This window comes from Balaenoptera acutorostrata, chromosome 1 (assembly GCF_949987535.1).
Source record: "Balaenoptera acutorostrata chromosome 1, mBalAcu1.1, whole genome shotgun sequence".
NCBI lineage: Eukaryota > Metazoa > Chordata > Mammalia > Artiodactyla > Balaenopteridae > Balaenoptera > Balaenoptera acutorostrata.
The window spans coordinates 116,690,097-116,704,826 of record NC_080064.1 but is presented as its reverse complement, the minus strand read 5'-3'; the positions used below and the strand labels follow the sequence as shown (position 1 = coordinate 116,704,826).

Here is a 14,730-nt window from a genome sequence, read left to right as displayed (position 1 = left end):
AGGCAGGACAGGTCAGTGTTCACCTTGGATGGTCAAGGGAAAATGTGAGGGAACTTGAGCCAGAAAATGGTTTACGTGTCTACGGACTGACTTTGGATAAAGTGTATTCTAGTGAGGATACACTGTAAACAAAAGAGGCAATACTAAATATAGGGACCCATTTGGCAAACAGTGAAATCCCTATGATGCTGAAAACAATGTTTAAAATTATGAATCTGTACTAGAACAATGGGTTTTTTCCACATAGAAAAACTAAGAATGGTGGGTGAAACTCAGATTTCAGGTCAATAGAAGGAAGTGGTTTATCAAACTGAAGCATTTCAACAATGGGAAAGAACTGTTTAATGGGGCAAGGACCTTCTGGCCCTGTTAGTCCCAGCAAAGCTTTGATGCCCATTTGTGGATTTGATGCCCATAGCATGGATTCCTTCATGGGTAAGAAGATCTGAGTTTTCACTGCTTTGAATAAAAATGAAAAACATAAGGACATTATAAAGTTTGGTGCAGACTGTTTCTTTTTATTCTGTTATTTCAGCTTTTCTTCTTTTTTTTGGTGATATTAAAAGATCTTTTATTTTTATAAATTGATGGAATCTCTTATACATTTAAAATATTCTTAGTGATCCAAGGAAATCCAAAATTATGGAGGTTACTAGAGTGAGTGATAGTTCCTAATGTTCTTCCAACACTGACTCGAAGTCTCTTGGAAACTGAATTACAGTAGTATTTAAAAATTATAAAAGAAAATGAAATAAAACAACAATGCAAGGGGAAAAGCATGAGTATTTTTTGCCATATTGAGTGGGGTGTGAGGGGGTTAGTCAAAATCTCTGAGAGCTGCGAACTGGGGAGTTGAAAGAGTACAGAGGTTCCTGTTTTTAGTGGGAAATAATGCTTGACCTGGTCATAGTGACTTTGATTTCCCAGGCAGAGTATTCAGGGAGTGAATGACAGCAGGTCATCAGTGAGCAATGAAGCAATGTATAGCTTGAGAATAAGTCTTTGGAGTCAAGTGGAAACTTTACCTCTTGAGAAAAGAAAGAACAAGATATTGGTTTCCAACATTCAACCTTGAAGCCAACCCCCATGTATATCTGAAAGTTGAGTTGAAGTCTCTAAATAACTCATCTATGAGTGGGGTTGGGGAGACCAGATATGGAGGACAGCTCCAGGAATGGTGCTTTATATTTAAATTTAGAGGGAAGGAATGTAAAACATCTAGGAAAAAAAGGATCTGAGTTGGATAAAAATTGGAGGACTTTATTTTATTTTTAAGCTTTTAACAATTTTATTTTCAAGTAAATATTAAAAGGATGAGCTTCAGGCATTGTTAGAGAGATATAGTTAAAACAGGTGAACACAAATGTGTATAGCATTCAATAACTTGGTGTTAAATAGGACAGATTAGGAAGTACATCACTGATCCAGCATAACCACTCTTGGGCATATATCCAAAGAAAAATATGGTTTGGAAAGATACATGCACCTCAAAGTTCATTGCAGCACTGTTTACAATAGCCAAGACATGGAAGCAACCTAAGTGTCCATCGACAGATGAATGGATAAAGAAGATGCGGAAAATATATACAATAGAATATTACTCAACCTTTAAAAAGAATGTAATAATCCCATTTGCCACAACATGGATGGACCTGGAGATTATCACACTAAGTGAAGTAAGTCAGACAGAGAAAGACAAATATCACATGATATTGCTTATATGTGGAATCTAAAAAAAAAAAAAAAGATACAAATGAACTTACTTACAAAACAGAAACAGACTCACAGACTTAGAGAATGATCTTATGGTTACCATAGTGGAAGGGTGATGGGGGAAGGATAGATTGGGAGTTTGGGATTGACATGTACACATTGCTATATTTAAAACAGGAGACCAACAAGGACTTACTGCAAAAAAAAATCTGCCACGGAAGAGGCATATTCCATCTCCATTTCACATTTTATTGGTCAGATGAATCCATGAATCTATGCCAAGCTTAACCAGAGTCAGGGAAGTATAATCCTAACATGTACCTGAAAGTATAGAAATACTTAGTAAGCTGCACTAATAACTTCTACACTACCTACGCCTGTTCTTCCTACCAATGAACTTCCTCCTTCATTATTAGTATATTTAATTTATATCTTTTTGGTATCTGTGTGATTGAAAAGAAGCTCATGGTTCTCTCTCTAAAAGAAGAATTTCAGAATTTGATAGATAGCTAAGTAAGCAACTTGGCCTTGGCTATGACTTAAAAGTAGTAAGACTGACCTACGGCATATGATGGCTGGACAGCAGAAAAAGAATCCAGTACAAGCAGAGGGAACATAATACAAGGAACAAAAACTAGAGGAGGATATAGTCAGTGTGACAGTTGGGATAATATTTTAGAGGAGGCATACCTGCATCCAAGATTTGAAGGAGGTAGAAGGCAGAATTGAGAAGTAGACAGACATGAGTTCAAAGTGAGGAAAACTAAAGCAAAAGGGGAATCTCTGATCTTAAAATGATTCTGCTGAAGCAAGATCACCCATAGAAGAGTTCTGTCCAGAAGCAGTCCTCTGGCATCTTAGTAGAGAAACATCATATGTTAATATTGGAATAAGAAAGGTTTTGGTATAAGAGGTAGTCATGTTGCCTGGGTTTAGAAGAAAGTGTAGCCAGAAAAAAGCAAAGTAAATAATATTAGTTTGGCTGGGATTAGAGGGGCCTGGAGAGGGAAGAAGTGGTAAGAATCTTGGAGGGCAGAAAGAGGAGACTGGATGCCTTTTATAACACTTGGCCTTTACACAAGTATTCCTTTGTGCCTAGAATACTTTTAAAAAATTTTTTCCATCTGGGAACTTCTGACACTTTTTTTTCATTTCAAATGAAAATTATGTCTTCTGTGAGGTCTTTATGATCTCCACTTCCGGCCCAGGGCTCACTTACTGCTCTTCCAACTCCTACCGTACATGCAAATTATCATTTATCTTAAAGAATTTGCTTATTCTTTTAGCAAGTATTTACTGAATTGTCATCATGTTGCAGACACAACTCTAGGCACTTGAAGTACATCAGTGGACCAAACAAACAAAAAAGCCCCTGCTCTCAAAGAGCTTACATTCTTATGGAGGAGAAAAACAATAAATAATTGGAATAATAAAAAAAATACTTTTTGTATTATGCTACAAGATAATAAGTACCATGGAAAAAAATAGAAGTAGAGTAGGGGAAGGTGATGTCAGTACAGGACATGGATGTAGAAAAGGAGGTAGACTGCAGTCTTATTTAGTGTGGTCCAGGTAGGGTTGGTTGAGAGAGCGAGATTTGACCAAAGGCTTGGAATAAATGAAAAAGATATCCAAGTAGATATTCGGTGGAAAAAAATTTTAGGAAGAGGAAACAGCTACAACAAAGACTGTAAAATGTCAAGTCACTGAGGAGATTTAAGCAGTGGAAAGGAAAGGACCTGATTTAATAATTTAAAAGGATAATTCTGGTTGCTGCATTAAGATTAGGCTATTGATGGGCAAATGCAGGTAAGAAGATCCATTAGGAGTCAATTACAGTAACAGAGGTTCACGATGACAGTGGCTTGATCCAAGTGAAATATAGATCCTGGATGTACAAGAGAAAGATAGAAACAAGGATGACTGCAAGAATTTTGGCCCATTAGCCAAAAGATGGTAATTACCATCATTTGAGATGGGGAAAACTATGAATAGTGCCCACAGGAGTTCAGTTTGAGATGGCTACTAGTTGCCCAATAGGAGATGCATGTAGACAGAAGAATATACGAGTCTAGAGTAAGGGAGAGAAGTGTTGGCTGGGGAATTCATTTAGAAGTCAATGCATATATGGTGTTCTAAGCCACGACATTGGATGACATTAACAAAGAAGTGAGTTTACAAAAGAAAGAAGAAAATAAGAATTAATGCTGACCTCTGCGAACTGTGATATTAAAAAGGTAGGGCAAAGAGAAGAAAAATATCACTAAGGTAGAAAGAAACCTAAAGTATAGCATCCCGAGGACCAAGTAATGAAAGTGTGTCAAGAGGCAGGATAGATCAGCTCTGTTAAGAACGGCTGAGAGTCCAAGTAAGCAAAGGAATAAGAGATGCCAATTGCATTTAGCAAATCTTAGATAATTGGTAACTCTGAGGAGGGAAGTTTTGATGGAGAGGATGTGGTGAAGTTCTAATTAGGAAACAGGAAGAGAGGAATTAGAGGCAATGAGTATAGGCAACTCCCGGAAGGAGTTTTTTTCTTTTTTTTTTTTTTTTGTGATGTTTATTTACTTTTATTTTTAACATCTTTATTGGAGTATCATTGTTTTACAATAGTGTGTTAGTTTCTGCTTTATAACAAAGTGAATCCACTATACATATACATATATCCCCTTATCTCCTCCCTCTTGCGTCTCCCTTCCACGCTCCCTATCCCACCCCTCTAGGTGGTCACAAAGCACCAAGCTTATCTCCGTGTGCTATGTGGCTGCTTCCCACTAGCTATCTATTTTACATTTGGTAGTGTATATATGTCCATGCCACTCTCTCACTTCATCTCAGCTTACCCTTCCCCCTCTGGGAGGAGTTTTATTGCAGGGACAGAGAAGGAAATGGAGCAGTGGCTGTGGGACAAGTGAATCAAGAGAAAGAATTTGGGGGCTTGTTTTGTGTTCCAAAATTTGTGAGAATAGTAGCATATTTCTATGGTGATGGAATTTTCCAATAAAGAGTTGTAAAGAAATCAGTTGCTTCTCCGTTTTCTCTATTAGAATATTAGTTTCTCACCTTCAGGTGCCATATTTTATTTATCAGTTAAGCCCCTGTTCTAGGTATAATGCTTACAACACAGAAAATGTTCAGTTAACTTTTTCTATATTGACCTCAACACAGTGGAATATAAATATTTACCATTTGTGAAGCAATAAATCAGAAAAGTGGATTTGAGGTTGGTGAAGGGGGAAAGTGGTAGGTAGGAAGGATTGATAAAGTGGCCACAGTTTGGAGTAGAAATGGAGAGAGATGGATTTGCCTCCTGGTTTTCTGTGGCTCTTTTATTTACTTAAACCCCCTTATCCTTGACTGGGATTCTCACCAGCATCCAAAAGAGGTGAAACTCTGATCTACATGACCATGAAAGATGCTCTTAGATCTGTGTATCCAGAAGGAAATGGGAGGGAGCTGGAGGTGAAAAGGTTAATTCTTTGGTATCCAGAAAGTTGAAGAAGAAAATAAATTAAAATTAGAAATAAAAATATATAGTTAAAATGATGGAATCTTGGTCCAGTACACTACCAATATTTTATCAGTATAAATGATAACGTATACCTTAGACTAGAACTATGTATAAATGATAATATAAACCTTGGATGAGGAATACTTAAATTTCTAAAACCTTTATAGATTCCATTAAGCAAGATAAATTGGTTATAGAATGGATTACAGGGGCCCAAAATGGGCCTGTATAATCAGAGAAGATGTTTTAAGTCTGATTATAAGATTGGATACTCCGAAGAAGGCTATTGACAGTGGTTGGGGGGAGGGATAGAAACTCTGGCCTCTTAGAGCAGGTACTGAATGTGCTTTACTCTGGAGGTGCAGAGGGAGAAGAAAAGTACTTTGAGCCTTCTTCTTGGGACTTCTTTGGCTCAACATTCTTTCTCATCCTTCCATAGTTTACATTCCAGAGATACGAATGGTGAGCAATGAAGCCCAGGAATTGGAGCCAGGTAACAGAGTTCATCATCTTGGACTTTCCCCATCTTCAGGGTGTTCAGGCTTATCTCTTTCTTTTGTTACTCCTAATCTACCTCACTACTATACTGGGCAACCTGGTGATATTCCTGGTGGTCTGCCTGAACTCCTGGCTCCACACACCCATGTACCTCTTTGTCAGCATTCTCTCCTTACTGGAGCTTGACTACACAGTTGCCACCAACCCCAAGATGCTGTTGAACTTGTTCAGTGAGAAGACCATTTCTTTCTCTGGGTGCCTTCTGCAAATCTATTTCTTCCACTCTCTTGGGGCTACTGAGTGCTATCTCCTCACAGCTATGGCTTATGACAGGTACTTAGCTATCTGTCAGCCTCTCCACTACCCTACCAGCATGACCCCAGCACTCTGTGTCAAGATTGCTGTTGGCTGTTGGTTAGGAGGCTTGGCTGGGCCACTGACTGAAATTTCCTTGGTCTCCCACCTCCCTTTTTGTGCCCCCAATCACATTCAGCACATCTTTTGCGATTTCCCTCTTGTGCTGAGCTTGGCTTGTACGGACACATCGATCAATGTCCTAGTGTACTTTGTTATCAACTCCTGCAAGATCCTGGCTGCCTTTCTGTTGATCCTCAGCCCCTATGTGCTGATCATCTGCACTGTGCTCAGAATTCCTCCAGCTGCAGGTAAGAGGAAGGCCTTCTTCATACGTGCCTCCCACCTCACCGTGGTCCTCATTGTCTATGGAAGAATCCTCTTCATGTATGTGTGACTGAAGAAGAGCTACTTGCTGGACTATGACCAGGCCCTGTCGGTGTTCTACTCGGTGCTCACACCCTTCCTCAACCCCTTTATCTACAGCTTCACAACAAGGAGATCAAGGAGGCTGTGAGGAGGCAGTTAAAGAGGACGGGGATGCTGGAGTGAAGGTGGAGGAGGCAGGCCAAGTGTGTGGGGCTGAGGATATGGTGACGTTGGGTATCCTCAGTAGCCATAGATGAAATATCAAGTGCTCAGGGATTTTCTACATGGGATACTGAACTGCTGCCTAGTTTTCAGTGTTAATGCAGCCATTATGCTATTTGCTGCAGCCACATGTGACTTGAGACCAGAGATTGGAAATTCTCTCTAGTAATATGATGCACTGCAGTGTTTTTCAAATCCCAGACATTTGTATACCATACTTAGGATTTTGGTCAAATCGGTGTCTTACCTACAATATGTACAATTTTCAAATTTACTTGATTTAATGTAAATACATTGTCATGTGATAAATGATAATATTTGCTAAATAACAAAAAATGGTTTTTCATGTACCATTTATAAGCATTTCATGTATATCAATCATTTATGTATTAAAATGGAAAACACTGGTATAGTAGAGAAAAGCATGTTTTAGAGATCACATATATCTGGGTTTAAATCCTAGTTCATTTAGTCACTTATTAATTACATGATCTCTGTAAAGTAACTCAAACTTTCTTAATTGAAGAGTCAATTTCATCATTTATTAAAAATATGCTCTTGATGGTTGTTTTGAGAATTAGTAATCAGGTTTGTAAACCACAGTACAAAAAGTCCAGCATATAACTGATAGTAAAAAAAAAAAAAAAAAGTTACATTTATTTTTATTTCCTTTACTCTGCCCAGAACTCTCATCATTACTCTGAGTGTTAGAACAATATCAAGGAAAATATAATTAAGCAAAAATACTTCTCAGATACTTTTCTTAAAAGGAAAAAAGAAGTAAATTAGCCAGAGGGAGAATCTGTGAGATGTGTTGGTCTCAGTGGTCTTAATATCTATTCCCAGTATAAAGTATGAAAGTGAAGGAGTAGAGTCCATGGCAGGAAATAGGATTACTTTTTATGTTGGACTACTTCTTTTTTTCATTTTAAACTAATTATTTCCTTTAATGTATGAAAAATAGCCCTATAGCTTAGCATACAAGAAATACGAAGATTTAATTATTAGTTGGTATTAGGGATTATTTATGCATTGGATATCTACTGTTAGTAGACAATCAAATGTTGACTATACGAAAATCTTTAATTCTATGTAGAATTACATAGATCTACATAATAAAGATCCCAAAGTATTTGTATTTCTACCATCTTAAAGATATCCATCTATCCATTCGGTCAAGTCAGCACATATTTATTTAGTTCTTACTGTATAGCAGATGATGTGCTAAGCTTTACATAAAATGATGAACAAAACAGATGCTACCCTGTTTTGTTTTGTTTTTTTTTAAGTTCCTGTGCTTAAGGTGTTTAAAAAGATTTGAAGATTCTAGACATTAAGATGGCAATTAATTTATAATTAATTACAATTAATTAATTTAAATTGTGGTAATTAGTAATAAAATACACAGGCACTCTTTCTTTGAGTAAGTTACATGTAAACTGAAAAGTAAAGGATAAATCATAATTAGCCGTATTTATGAAAGCAATAATTATTTCTATTTTACAGAACTGGACATTTAGACTTAGATAGATATGACACTTGCCAAAACTTCAGAGCAAATCAGAATCAGGGACTCTGCATGTGAAAACAAGTTCTTGTAAATAAATTCTATTTCAAAATATAGATATTTTACTGACTATATTCTCTGAACATAGTGATTTTAAATGCACGAAGGGGATGGGTTGGGAAGAGATTATTGAAAGGAGAGATATGTATCAAAAATAAATGTTATCTCCTTGATTTTGGTACTTTACCCTGAGTGGGAGTTGATAAATCCAAAGATATAAGATATATGAAAGTTGATCTAGCATAGCAAAATAAACAATAAAACATTTAATTTTTAAAGGAAAAATAAGTATTTAATTTAGGGATATCACTGGCTAAATGACCCAAACCAGGATTTTGCATAGCCAACATATGTACTTTATGCAGACCTGGTGCTTTGTTCCCTGGGGTTTCAATCCCTGCCGGAGGGAAATGAAATTTAAATGGAGAGAACGAGGACCTCCAATCCCAGTTTTAGAGAAGCAGTGTTTAATCCTATGCTCTGAGAGTACTGACTCTTTTGCTAAAGGGTTTAGTTATAACTCACTGTTTTTTTAGTTTTAAAACATAAAGAACTGTGTCTTCTGAAAGACAGTAAATTTCCAACATGGGGAGACATTGTTGCATCTTAACCAAGACTCTGTTATTTATGTGTGCAAGGGCAAGGTGTTCTTTTGTTTGAGCCAAAAGTTCATACCACAGTTTCAGTTCTTGGCCCTGTGTAATTTATGTTGTGAAATTTGGGTAACCCAGCATTTGCTACTGGGATTCCAGAAAGCAAAAACTAAAGATTGAATGGCATCCCCTGGAGTTGTACAAGATTAGGGGTCTGGAAGTGATTTTCAGCTCAGAACAATAATAAAAGTAACAGAAGCATTGCTTAATAATAACTGATATTTGATAAGCATTATAGAAATACTGTGTTCAGCATTTTATACACATTATAGCATTTAGTCTTCAAAATCCTTGAAGATCCCATATTACAGACAGGGATACAGAGGCTCAGGACAGCTATGCTAGTTCCCCATGGTTGTACAGCTGGAAAGTGGAAAAGCCAAGGTTCATGTTCAAACAGTATGATCTCAAATCCTTAGTCTTAGCGACCACCTAAGTTTACTCTAATAAGGAGAAGCTATCTGAAAATTAGAACTACCTAACATTGTAGGAGACTACCTTGGTTAAGTGTTCAAGCAGAAGCTAGATTAGCTTTGTTCAGATATGCTAAAGAGTGATTCCTCACAGGTGTAGAGACAACCTTATGTCTCCAAAGGTAACTTCAAGTTCAGAACAAATGGGGAAAATAGCTATTCTCTCATGCTGATGACCTTAAGCAGAAAGCAAAGGCACTATTATGCATAGGAGATACTCCTGTACTGAAATAGGGCTGGGCCTAAGAAGAGGTCAAGGGAGTGAAGCAATGAAGAATATGGATGGAATTATCATCTTAGTCTCGTTCCTCTGAATTCTGCCTCCACCTGTATGACAGATCCTCCCTCCTTCCTCCTTTATTCCTTCTCCTTTTGCTACTGTAACCTGATATGGGCTTGTCATTGGTGTCACCAATAGTTTCTTTTTTATTATTAATTTTTATGGAGTACAGTTGCTTTACAATGTTGTGCTGTGTCGTGTGTGCAATGTTTCTGCTGTACAGCAAAGTGAATCAGTTAAACGTATACATATATCCCCTTTTTTTAAGATTTCCTTCCCATTTAGGTCACCACAGAGCACTGAGTAGAGTTCCCTGTGCTATACAGTAGGTTCTCATTAGTTATCTATTTTATACATGGTAGTGTATATATGTCAATCCCAATCTCCCAGTTCACCTCACCCCCGCTCTTCCCCCCTTGGCATCTATAAGTTTGTTCTCTACATCTGTGTCTCTATTTCTGCTTTGCAAATAAGATCATCTGTACCATTTTTCTAGATTCCACATATAAGCGATAATACATGTTACTTGTTTTTTTCTTTCTGACTTACTTCACTCTGTATGAAAGTCTCTAGGTCTATCCATGTCTCTGAAAATGGCACTATTTTGTTCCTTATTGTGGCTGAGTAATATTCCATTGTATATATGTACCACATCTTCTTTATCCACTCCTCTGTTGATGGACATTTAGGTTGCTTGCATGTCTTGGCTATTGTAAATAGTGCTGCAATGAACATTGGGGTGCATGTATCTTTTTGAATTATGGTTTTCCCCAGGTATATGCCCAAGAGTGGCATTGCTGTGTCATATGGTAGTTCTATTTTTAGTTTTTTGAGGAACCTCCATACTGTTCTCCATAGTGGCTATGCCAATTTACATTCCCACTAACAGTGTAGGAGAGCTTCCATTCCAAAGGTTAAGGTTATCCTTGTGAAAAGAATCAATGTGCAGGATTGAAAGAGAGGGAAGGACAAAAAATGGTACATATTCAAAGCAACCTGAAGCACAAATACTAAACTTTGGAAAGTTTAGAGGAAATAAAATAGCCTAATGGCTGGGAACAATGAGGCTATAGGAACCATTATATTTCATGCCAAGAAAAATGGTGAATTCAATGAATAATGACACATTAATAGCAGTGATACTTTGAGGGTTGATTTTTTTTTTCTTTTCTTTTTTGTACATTTTTAATTGCAGTTTTAAAGTGAATTGTAAGAGAACCTCAGCATTGTGCATGATAAGAGAATGTCAGTATTTCAGGGTTCTACATTTTATCTGTAAAATGTGACTTTTTTTTAAATCACAACAAAAGTAAAATGTTGCTTTGTACCTGGTGTCTTTTATTAAGAATTTACTCTCCCCATTTCTCAGAGATAACAGTCAGGAGTTATTGTCACAGTATAATAGAAATGTTAGCAACCAGATTCATGTAAGGACTAAGTGGTCCTCATGAATTGCGTAAGACTCTGTACTGCTCGTATTACACTCCATTCTCTCTGTAGTTTGCTGAGTAGTGGAGGGGTAAGCTAAATAGTAGTTTTTGACAGTAACTGGGAAGGCTCTTTCTTTTTAAATAACAATGCAATTGGCATATTTGGGAATGAAGATAAAATTTGGAACTAAGATAGAGAAGATATAGTGTATGTAGAAGGGCTGTTAAAATTGTAAAACTTGGTTGCATTATTTGTGGAGGCTCGAACTTGTCAAGGTTAAATACCATAATATTTCCATTTGTTCTGCATTTTGATTCTGAAAAGAAAGCTGTCTTTGCCCATTTCTTATTAAAAAAACTTGTTGTAAAAAAAAAAAAATAACAGTGATAATGATTCATTAGACTCCAAGGTCTCCAAAGGCCACTAAGTGAACCCTCTGTACTTAACAGGGCATCTAACATAAAATTGCTATTCTAACTTTTTTTTAAATAAATAAATTTTGAAATCTGGAGGAGTAAACCCTTTTACCACTTTCTGTTTAATTAGTCATCACATTTACTCACTGAATACCATATTTCCTTTGGAACTCTTCTTAGGTTTAGTAATTGGTCTAGGATCAAAGCTATGTAAAATGGGCATAAGATCATGGCATATAAAGACCTGTCTCTGGGATCAGATAGACTTGAGTATCTGCCTTGGATTCCTAACAATTTATTCTGCGTACTTGGACTAGTTATTGAAACTCTGTGTTTCATGTTTCTCATTTGGAAAAAAAAAAAAGGTTTAATATTTATTTCACAGGATTGTTGTGAGGATAAATAGGTCAATACATGTAAGGCCCTTACCATAAACTCAGACAGTTTTAAAAAAATCTTATCTCTTATGCATATCAAAGAGCCCTAGAGCTAGGAATGATCTTAGTAATTATCTAATCCAGCCATTCCCACATCTAACTCATCATCAGAATATTCTTGGGAACTTTTTTCTCAATCATAGGTTCTGATGATCAGTTTGAGAATCATCAGTTTGGGAAACCACTGACATAATCCAAACATATAATTTTACAGACAAGGAAAAGGCACAACTTAGTGGCAGAAAAAGGTATAAAATCTTGTCCTTGAACCCCACAGTCCAATAGTCTTTCCATGATGCCACAATCACCTGAGGACTGAGAAATTCACAGAGGAAAGAACACACGACTCCTAGTACTCATCGAAGACTGGTAAGATATCATGAAACTTTGGGTGAAAATTTTGTATAATTTCTTTTCTTGAACACTGAACAGATTAAATGAAAATATGTATTTACTGGGGACAGAGAATGAAGTAGAGTTCTTAGGTTAAGTCCCAGCTCTGTCACCAACGACCTATATGACTTTAGGCAAGTCATTAAACTTCTTCAAGCTTTTGTTCCAACACTTAAATAATGGTGGTATCTGACCTAATTACTTTAGTTCTTTTTAAAACATGAAGAGGATTCATATATGTAAAAATATTTTAAATGGTAAATTACTAGAGACATATAGTAGACTATTACCGTTATTAATTTCGATGTCACTCCAATGGCCTAAAATTCTACAACACATGGTGTACATGATCAGAACATGGCTGTTAATTAACTTTGTGGATTAAATAAGGTAAAAGTGGAGAAGCCTTCTCTCTAGTGTCAGGAAATTGTTTATTGATGTGGACTGCTGAACAACATGGGGTTCATTACTGGAAAGAGGATTGGGGGAAAGTTAACAGCAACATCAAGAACCATGGTGTCTTTCATGTCTCTTCTGTCCTGCTCTCTGGCCTCACCAGCACGTGGGACCACAGAAGAGAAGGTCAGGATTCTAGCTGATAGAGTGTAAGGAAGAACCTAGCCTGCACTATAAAGCGGGAAAACCCACGTGTACTGTTTTCAGCTACCACAACCACGTTAAAGGCGTCGATGTAAACATGCTATACGATTGCTACCAATGACTTGGACACAGCAGTTTTTCATTCTTGCTTATAATAATAGAACAAGTAGCTGTGACAATAGAAAGAGAAGCATAATCATGAACAAGACAAGGAACAGCGCAATGCTGAACTTCCCAGGAGTTTTTTCAGACTCTCTAGGATCTCAATCTAGCTCCCAACCCCACCAGCCCTCTTCTGGCAGCAGAAAAGCCTCCCAATTGCATCTTTCATATCTTTATTTCTCAGGCTATAGAAAATGGGGTTGAGGAAGGGAGCAAGGATAACAAAAGGGACTGCAATTGTTGTGTCCCATAACACTGAGTAGGTGGCTGAGAATCGCAAGTACATGACAGCCACACTGCCAAAAATACAACAAGAATACAGCAAGGTGGGCAGCACAGGTAGAAAAGGCTTTGTGACGGCCTTCAGCCGAGGCCATCCCCACAATCACCACAATGATCCGGTTGTAGGATAGGGCGATGACCAGGAAGGAGGCCAGGATCTCCACTGCACGGATGGCATCCACAATGACCACCAGGGATGTATCTGTGCAGGCCAAGCTCAGCACAGGTGTGGAGTCACAGAAGATCTGCTGGGTCACAGAAAGGCAGGGTGGCAATCCATGAAATCTCAGGAAGCACAGGAGGAAGCCACAGAGACAGGATCCAGCTGTCAGATGGATACAAAGTTTGGGAGTCATGATGGTTGGGTAATGGAGAGGATTGCAGATAGCTATGTACCTGTCAATGGCCATTGCTGTCAGGACAGTCTTCTGCGAGACCGAGTAGAAGAAGTACATCTACATGAGGCAACCAGCAAGATAGGTGGTCTTCTGCTCACTGACTAAGCAGGAGAGCATCTTGGGGATGGTGGTCATGGTATACCAGATCTCCAGGAAAGAGAGGACACTGATGAAGAAATACATGGGAGGTGTTCAAGATCAACTTTTTTCTGATGAAGAAATACATGGGAGGTGTTCAAGATCATGTCCAGCTGGATGACAATGAATATCATTAGGTTTCCTGTTATGATCAATCCATAGATGAGGAGCAAGGGAATAAAGAGTAAGAGGGCACATTCATGCAGGTGTGGGAACACAGAGAAGAGGAACTCAGTCACCCTTTTCTGATTTCCACTGGTCATCACCTGTGTCATCTGGGAAAGTAAGAAAGGAGACAAAGAAATTCCTGGAATTGGGATGGAGATTACCCATTGAAAATTGCTTCACTCTTTTCTGTAATCAGTTACTTAAGCTGACACTGGGGCCCTACACAGGCCAGTTAGAAATATCTCTCAGCTGCACCTCTATGCCAGAAACATCTGAAATATTTGCTTTTGGACCCCTAATTGAATCTTTTTGTAAACATCTTCAAATGATACAAAGAAAACACAAAGCAGCACACAAATTTAATTTTCTGGAAATATTTTCTGGAGGTTCAGTCACTTTAATTTCTGAGTTTTTCTCCCCACTCTCTGCCCTTCTGTGTTTAGTTTTAAAACACATGCCTTTCTTTCTAACTATTCTCAACTCCTGTTCTTTAGAAAAGCAATTTAAAAATAGAAAATACTATCAGCATCCCTTCTGTCAATAAGTCTTCATGTTGCTCTCCCATCTTTTCTAGCTCTGATATCTAATCTTAGTCTGGCTAAAGTATTCAGCTTTATCTCTCTGCCTCTTTTCTGTTGGTTTCATAGTAACAAGTCTATTTTCCA

At 37.6% G+C, this 14,730-nt stretch overlaps 2 protein-coding genes across 2 annotated transcripts; one reads left to right on the top strand and one right to left on the bottom strand.

Annotated features, from left to right (window-relative positions):
- Positions 1-5,693: 5,693 nt before the first annotated feature.
- Positions 5,694-6,628, top strand: LOC102999222 (olfactory receptor 6N1). Its single transcript, XM_028163946.2, is given in 2 exon segments — positions 5,694-6,558; positions 6,561-6,628. Coding segments are annotated over 2 exon segments (933 nt in total).
- A 6,557-nt stretch (positions 6,629-13,185) lies between these two features.
- LOC102999508 (olfactory receptor 6K6) lies at positions 13,186-14,163 on the bottom strand. Its single transcript, XM_028163947.2, is given in 5 exon segments — positions 13,186-13,383; positions 13,385-13,610; positions 13,612-13,657; positions 13,660-13,947; positions 13,992-14,163. Coding segments are annotated over 5 exon segments (927 nt in total). The 5' UTR covers positions 14,161-14,163.
- Between the last annotated feature and the right edge of the window lie 567 nt (positions 14,164-14,730).